The sequence below is a fragment of the Octopus sinensis genome, linkage group LG1, assembly GCF_006345805.1.
Source record: "Octopus sinensis linkage group LG1, ASM634580v1, whole genome shotgun sequence".
Lineage (NCBI taxonomy): Eukaryota > Metazoa > Mollusca > Cephalopoda > Octopoda > Octopodidae > Octopus > Octopus sinensis.
The window spans coordinates 157,130,996-157,139,649 of NC_042997.1; the positions used below are offsets into that span (position 1 = coordinate 157,130,996).

The following is an 8,654-nucleotide window of genomic DNA, read 5'->3' on the forward strand; positions in this document are numbered from 1 at the left end:
CACACACACACACGTACATATATATATATCAACAAAAAGTATTCCACAGGGCCTGAAATTTGGGGGATGGGGCTAGTCGATTACATCGATTCAAAAAAAAAGAAAAAAAAAATAAAGACAAAGTCGACCTCGGCGATAATTGAATCCAGAACGTTAAGACGGACGAAATGCCGCTAAGCATTTTATCCGGCGTGCTAACGATTCTGCCAGCTTTAAATGTCGATTAATAAACATAATTAATTTCAGTTCTTATTAATAACTGCATTGTTTCTTTTCAGCAACCTGACATCTGACTGTTCAAAGAGGACTTCCAAGTAACTACTAGTGACTTCTTTTGAAAATGGACACAATTTGGCATCGTGGTGTTATCAAGCTCCTGCACAAAATTCTTCCAACAATATCTATGCTGACATTGTTGCTTCATTAGAGGATGACGATCCAGCTTTATCAACAGTGCGAAAATGGACAGCTGAATGGAGGAGGGGAAGGGAAAAATCTTGAAGATGACCCAAGATCTGAACCACTTGTAACTGCCACTACCGAGGAAAATATTGATCGTATTCACCACATGGTGATGGATGACAGGCGATTGTCTATAAATTAAATAGCCAATGCCTATTAGCATATCCCGTTGGAGAGTTGAGACTATTTTGTACACTGAATTTGGTATGATAGAAGTTTCTGATCTGTGGCTACCACGTCTTCTGACACCTGATCAAAAGACCACCCTGCTGATCATTTTACGGTAAAATCTGACCTTGTTTGAGACCGATCCAGCTGGTTTCATTGAACGTTTACTCATCCAGTATAAATGTTGGTTTCATCACTTTGAGTCAGAGACAGAGACAATCCATGCTGTGAAAAGACCCTGTCTCACCTGCTCCAAGGAAGGCCAAGTTCGTTTCATCTGCAGGAAAGGTGATGACTTCAGTTTTTCGGATGCAAAAGGCATTGTGTTTATTGACTATCTTCAAAAGGGTCACACCATCAATGGAGAGTTCTGTGCCAACTTCTTGAGGAAGTTACAAAAGGCTATCAAGACCATGTGCCCAGAAAAACTGACGAAAAGGGTCTTGTTTTATCAGGACAATTCTGCAGCACACAAGTGCTTGATTTCGATGGCTGCTGTGCGTGCCTGTAGCTTTGAACTGATTGATGATCTTCCCTATTCTCCTGATTTGGCCCCGTCTGTCTATCATCTGTTCTCCAATATGAAAAAACATTTAGCTGTGGACTAGTGATGATGACGTCATAACTGCTGTAGATGACCTTTTTGACTAACAGGATGACGGCTTCTTTACCAATGGGATCCAAGCACCGCAACATCGATGGAAGAAGTGTGTGGCCCACAAGGGGACTATATTGAAAAATATAGCTCATTTGGTCAAATTCCATGAAAATATCTTTGTCAGCCTCTGAACTTTTCAGCCGACCTTCGTATACAAAAAGATCATGGCTGCAAGAGCAGCAACAAAAGAAGCAACAACAATAACGACGACAACGACAATAGTGTTTGTTGAAGTGCATAGGGACACTCTCTATGTGATGGCTTCATATGCTAGAAAGAACAGCCAAATCCTTTAGATCACAACCCACCACTCTAGATAAGGGAGTGGCACGTTTAATAATGTAGTCCCACATTTCTTTAAAAAGAAGAGATGGTCACGGCTAAACAACAGTAACAAGTCTAACTCTAGCTGCTGCTACTACTACTACTACTACTACTACTACTACTGCTGCTGCTGCTGCTGCTGCTGCTACTACTACTACTTACTACTACTACTACTACTACTTGAAAAGGACGGAAGATAACTTCAACTTAATTAGAATAGAATATAGAAGACCGAGGATTTGAACGCTGAATGTAGAAAGAACAGCAATCACGGTTGTTTTGTTCTTCGGAATTGGTCACCAGAGATTCTGCACTGAGGAGTAGATTCTCCTTTCCAATGTTACTTTCCAGTTTTTAGCATTGAGAAAAAAACAAAATATGAATTGGATCATCTCCTTCCCTAGTTTTCGACAGATATATTAACTAACTGCTCCGAGTGCTGTTATTTGAGTATCTCGTATCAGGTTGGATTTCTTTCGATGACAGAATAAATGTGTGTTGTTCATAGACATTTTGGTGCCGAAAATACCTAAAAAAAAATCCTAACATTGTAGCAGCACCGTCAACATTCTAAGCGTAGGAAATCTAACTAAACTATTTCGGAAGTTATTCAGAAATTTATTGAGCTCCATAATGCTAAAACAGGAGCAAATATATCTTAAGTGTTTGAAGGAAAGAGCACGCCATATCACTCATTTTTTTCTTTGCTGTCTCGAAAGATTAGTGGGTTTCACGAAGAAGACTACATATGAAATAAATCACTCAAACACCGTCTTTAGTTGCTCCATAGAGAAAATCAAGCCAACATTAGTTAAGCAGTTTTGTTTGATTTATAGAATTGCTGATATAATTCACTGATCGTTGTAATCAGCTTTCCCTTCGTGATATGTTAGCGTAATTCAGTAGGGATTATAGTTTATCAGAAAAAAATAGTCTAGCAATCCATCATAGTCTATTACATATAGGTCGTATGGTATGAGGATTATGGCACCCGTTCAATGCACGTATTGATCAAAACGGTTTATAAGCAGAAGGGAAACTAAATTTGATCATGTAAAAAAAAATTTAATTCAGGGAGTCACTCCAGATCGAGCCTCTAGTTATCCGCATTGAGAGGTCAGAGTCCCGATAATACAGAATGTACTTAGAATGCTGAAGCAAAGATCGCAAGACAGATTCTTCAAGCCGAGTCAACCGGTAGGAAGACCTAGGGGCATACCACTAGAAAGATGGTTGAATAATGTCTACAGTCTTAGTTGATCACGCTTGGAAATCCAGAAAGTGTGTCGATGGTTGCTTCTGATGGGAACCTACGGAAGAGGTGCTTGAGGACTCTATTCCCACGATTCTCCCAGGAACAGTGCTCAGCGAAAATAGATGCGTTGTAGACCAAGTGGAGAGGTGCTCGCGAACTGAGCTTGTAATGTGGTTTCAATACCAGATGCTAGTAATTTGATTTCTGTCACACGCGAGAATGGTACAAGCTTCAAAACTTCTTTCATCATCTGTCGAAATGCAGTGAACCAGTCAGTGATTGGTCGCTGGAAACTTGTGAGCAACGAAGTTAAAGTGCACGCATAGCAATATAAAATATAAAATACGATAAGCAAATGCGACTAATTATTCTCTGATGAATAACTAATTATTCGTTGAATAAAATTTATTCACGAAACAGTTTGAATAAATAATTTTAAGCAAGTTGAGTAAATATTAATCGTATATTTAAGATAAAAGATTTGGCATCACTGTATTCTTAGGTAGATCGAGTGACGAGTCTAACTGATGTCAAAATTAATTGCATCTCATTATGACATTAAATTAAATTTGTATGCAAAATCTGGAAATATTTTAAATTCTTCAAATATTTTGAATATAAAATAAAAATACCTCTTGATAATCGGAGATTAAATTTCAGCTGTACAGGAATAGTGCATCCCTTTGTATAATAATAATAATAATAATAATAATAATAATAATAATAATAATAATAATAATAAAAATCCCTGCAAGAAGTGCAAAAGATTGTCTTAACTGGTACATCACACGTATTGAGAAGAGCATTGTCGCTGTGAGAGCTGTTACTGCCCATGTATTTTAATTTAACCTTAAAAAAGAAAAAAAAATGAACGAACTATTGAGTTTGGTTTAATGGCCAATCAATGTATACTATGAGTTTCTTAGCCCTAGGAGTCGGGAAGACGGTCGGCAAGAAATGGAAGCAAATTTGAAAGAAGAAGAAAAAAAAAAAATAATAATAATAATAATAATTATTATTATTATTGGCCCTTTTCATCTATGCAGACGGTCAATTTAGCTTAGCGGTCACTTAATCGAACATATCAAGGGTTCCTTTTCTTGCAGCTTCTTTCGGCTCTTGGTGTTTCCTTTGTAACCATCTTTACCTTGGCTATAACCAACAGATGACCTGTGTTATAGTCTGCACTGTGGAAGGATCTTGTTTGTTTCATAGTGGTGACAACAGTCTTTCTGACGATGACGAAGTCAATCTGGTGCCAATGACCTGATCTTGGATGGCACCAACAAACTTTATGCCTGTCTTTGCCATTGTAGGTGCTTGCAATGCACAGTTTGTTATTTGTGCAGAATTCTAAGAGTCTCTAGTCAGTCTCATTGATTTTCCCCTGTCCAAACTGTCCAAGGCAGTTGGACCATGCTTGGTGAGCAGCGCTTACTCTTGCATTGAAATCCCCATTGGTCTGCCCTTGGGACACTGCTGATCACATTCTGAAGTTCCTCGTAGAACTGATCTTTCTTCTCATTTTCTGCTGTTAGAATCGTGGCATAGGCACTAATGAGATGGGCCGTTCCAGTTTTAATCCCCACTTCCATGATAGTGATGCGCTCAGATATGCCTCGAGGAGTACTGATCTTGTTCAGCAATCTGCTGTGTACTGCGAACCCCACACCATGGATTCTCCTCTCATTTTCCCCAAGACCATTTCAGAAGAATGTGTGATTTCTTTCCCTAATGGAACCAGAGTTAGCAAATTTTGTCTCTTGCAGGGCAGTGATGTCTACATTCAGCCGTGTGGGCTCCCTGTCAATGATTGCCATTTTCCTGATGTCCTCTGTTTTGTCCAGGTCGGAAATGTCCATTCCGGTTGTCATTGTTCTGACATTCCAGGTTCCCAGTTTCAATGGGGTCGATTTCAATTCTTCCTCTTTTGCCAGGTGCTGGGCTTTACGTCTGCTTTTCGGTTTTTGTCCTAGCTCCATACACCTTAGCAGCGGACATACGTGGTGGATCAGCACCTTACTGACTGGGGACTGCCCACCTTAAGACGGGCGGTAGCTGATCAGTGCGATTGAATAATCACTACCATCGTCGAAGATGACTCGTGGACCATCCCACTTAACCAAATAAGGATGCCTTATAACCCGTAATCTGCCACTCCCGTGTTGTTTCTCTTGCCTGTTACAGCAAGGATGAAGTGTCCTCTCCATATGCTCTGGCTTTTTTTGCGGCGTCCTCCCAGAAATTCTAATTCCTTGGCTAAGCTAAATGCCTGGGCTCTGGATGTATGGAGAACGTGCTTTACCCAATTTGCTCGATCCCCCTCTCGACTTCACTGATTTAGTCCAAAGGAGAGACAATGTCAATACATTTGAAACCTGCAAAGTTGCCAGAAGATAGTTTGGATCATTCCTCCACATCAACTGCCTTAGGAGTCCTCTCTCCAGATTTTCTGTATGGGTTTACTCCCTTAGACTTTCCTACTCCTGTATAGGTCTACAAGGCAGCAGAAACAGCCGCAGGTTGTACCATCTACTGTCATTTTGGTAGCAGCACTATGGACCTGACACACATGACGCGCACCCCCCACAATGATATATATATAAAATAAAAAATAAAGTGTAAAATGATATATATAGATAAAAGATATGCCATTGAGAAATAGAAGATAATATATATACATAAAAGTAAAAATATATAAGTAGGAATATAATTTAAAATATGACATATATATATATATATATATATATATTATATATATATATATATATATATTACAGACATTTTTTTACAAACATTTTGTTGGATGGCCGTTGACTGTTCATGGAGTTCCACCGCCCTTTGACGGGCCTTATTTATTTTTCCCGCAGGGTATCCAACACACCCTCCTCACCAAGCAAGCCTGGTGGGGTTGCCAGTTTAGTCGCCAACGACCCGACCATGCATTAGGTTGTACTGGGTTACATGTTACCAGTAGCACTCTAGAGCGACGTGACATAATATATATATATGTGTATGTGTGTGTATGTGTGTGTGTATATAAATGCACACACGCACATATTTATATATACAAACACACATACATATATATATATATACATGCATATATAAATACATATACATATATATGTGTGTGCGTGTGTGTATGTATACACATATTTACATATGTATATCTGTGTGTGTGTGTGTGTGTGTGTGTGTGTGTGTGAAGAGCTATGCTAACCAATCTATCTTTTCTTTTCCCAGACAGAAGGGTGCAATATTCCAGCGGATACTTTTAGCAGGCCAAACGATCGCGTAGAGATTTCACCGTTGGCTACAGTTGGATCTCTCAGACTGTCAACACCCACTCTGGTGCTAAACGTACTTTACAGCTAACAGGAGAAAGGCCAGCATTTAATAATCCAACCTGCCTCATCGCGGCATCAATTTTTTTTTTCATACAGCTCATATGTTATTCATTAATTTAGAAGTGTTCTGAACGTACCTGAACTCTGGCCTCACTGAGGTTTACTCTTCGAGCTAATTCTTCACGTACAAAGGCATCTGGGTAATGCGTCCGTTCGAAGACTCTTTCCAGGGCGGCCAACTGTGTACTGTTGAAAGTCGTTCGATTACGTCGTTGTTTTCGACGTCTTTTTCCTTCACTGTCGTCTTTTTTGTCATCGTCGTTACCTGAAGAGTAAGATGAATAAGAAAAAAACATTTTAGAATTGAGCTTGTTTGACAGTGATTGGGTCTTAGATAACTTGCATTGAAAATGAAACTGTTACATTGTAGTAGAGTCATGACAGCCTTTTAAAATTCACAAATACCTATTTCTTTACTACCAACGAGGAACTAAACAAAGAGAGGACAAACAAAGACGGACAAACGGATTAAGTCGATTATATCGACCCCACTGCGTAACTGGTACTTATTTAATCGACTCCGAAAAGATGAAAGGGAAAGTCGACCTCGGCGGAATTTGAACTCAGAACGTAGCGGCACACAAAATAACACAAAGCATTTCTGCCAGCTCGTCGCCTTAAAATGCACAAATACCATTATATTCAATTTGGTTTTATTGCTAAATATACACTATAAGCTGTCTTAGTCTGAGCCCATAATCGTTTTTTCCAATCACATCTACGATGCGTTACGAGATTACTAAATCAATTCCTGTGCTTGAGTAGTATTTTATTTCATTGACCCAGAAGTTGAAATTTAAACTCAGAAAGTATATGGAGGTAGCTAAATATCGCAGACATTTTGTCCGTTACTCAACAACGGTTTTGCCAAACCATCGAGTCAAGTGGAACTGTGTCAATAATCAAATCGTTGTTGTAAGACGGAGATGGAAACTTGTTGACACTTTATAAGTATACAATATTAAAAGATATAACGGTATATGGATGTAATAAATACTATCATATACCATGACTAGTTCACCATATAAAGTAATTCGAGTTTAAACAAAAACCATAAAATTTGTGCCATAAAATCGCAGATTAGAAATTAGATATTGTGTCAGTGTAAAGGAATAAAATTAACGGAAAGAAGCACTTTCACGGAAGAGAAGATATTATCATTATAATATGATTGTAGAGCAAACGTGTTATTTTGATATGATTGTAGAGCAAACGTGTTTTGCTCAAGAACATAACGCAACGTTTGGTCCGGGAATCTTGCATGTAACACCCAAACCAATTGGCCACACGTCTTCAGATATTATCAAATAAGCGTTATTGGTACGCAACAACGTTATAATATTGTTTCTAATGTTCATACATGATTAGCGATTTGGTGGGAGGGATTAGTCTATTACATCTATCTATCTATCTATCTATCTATCTATCTATCTATCTATCTATCTATCTATCTATCTATCTATCTATCTATCTATCTATCTATCTATCTATCTATCTATCTATCTATCTATCTATCTATCTATTGATCTGTCTGTCTATCATGCAGGTAAATGAATATATATGTAGTTCATATATAGTTAATGTATAATTATTCACTTATATGCATGTATATAAGTCTTTGGGCTTTTTGGTATTGCTTGTGAGAGTCAATATGGTGTTGTGAACTCGGCTTAAAACACCTGCACGGGCATTGCTGACACATCCGTCAGTGAGCGATGGTCATGCTCATTTAAAGAAGATATAGCATAATACCATTATATATATTATATATATATAAGCTCATATTCCATTATGCCGGTTACGGTCTAACGGTGTTGACTGATGAACTAGTTTCTGGGGGTTGCACCGTGCTGTATCGATATAATGTAGGATAAGTATAGTAATAACAATAATCCTTGGATGGAATTTATAAATAATCTAATGCATAGCTATGCGCGTTTCTACAAATCACATGTCTCTTAAGATCACAGCCCGTATTCCTGGGATGATTACAGTGTAGTTTGTAGTATCCGGGGGCATCTGGTAGATCATCTTCATGGGTTCATTTCTTCAGGCGATATAACATTAACGGATGTTTAACTGAGGACTGTTTATCTCTTTTGACCAGTGAGAAGGTTTATTGAGGCATGTGGGTATTTCTATGTGTATTTGGTGGGGAAGAGGGGAATGTACCACTCTGTGAAGGTAAATTTTTTGCAAACCTTAGTGAATTTTGAAAATTTCTTTTTTTCATGCTCATTTTCTATTCTCTGTGGAAATCATTTCATTAACGTAGCAATTGCCACCGAGGGTAAAGCGAGAGCTTCTTTCCCTATTAATCTCAAATATCATGCTAACGAAATAAATACTCTATTAGTAAGAGAGAATCAGTTACATA

The 8,654-nt window shown here is 38.3% G+C and overlaps 1 protein-coding gene across 1 annotated transcript in view; it reads right to left on the reverse strand.

Moving 5' to 3' along the window:
* Nucleotides 1-8,654, reverse strand: part of LOC115227046 (paired mesoderm homeobox protein 2-like) — a 30,319-nt gene that overhangs the window by 15,176 nt on the left and 6,489 nt on the right. The window contains exon 2 of the mRNA XM_029798006.2: nt 6,355-6,542. Coding sequence (XP_029653866.2) covers nt 6,355-6,542 — 188 coding nt within the window. The remainder of the gene's footprint in view (nt 1-6,354; nt 6,543-8,654) is intronic.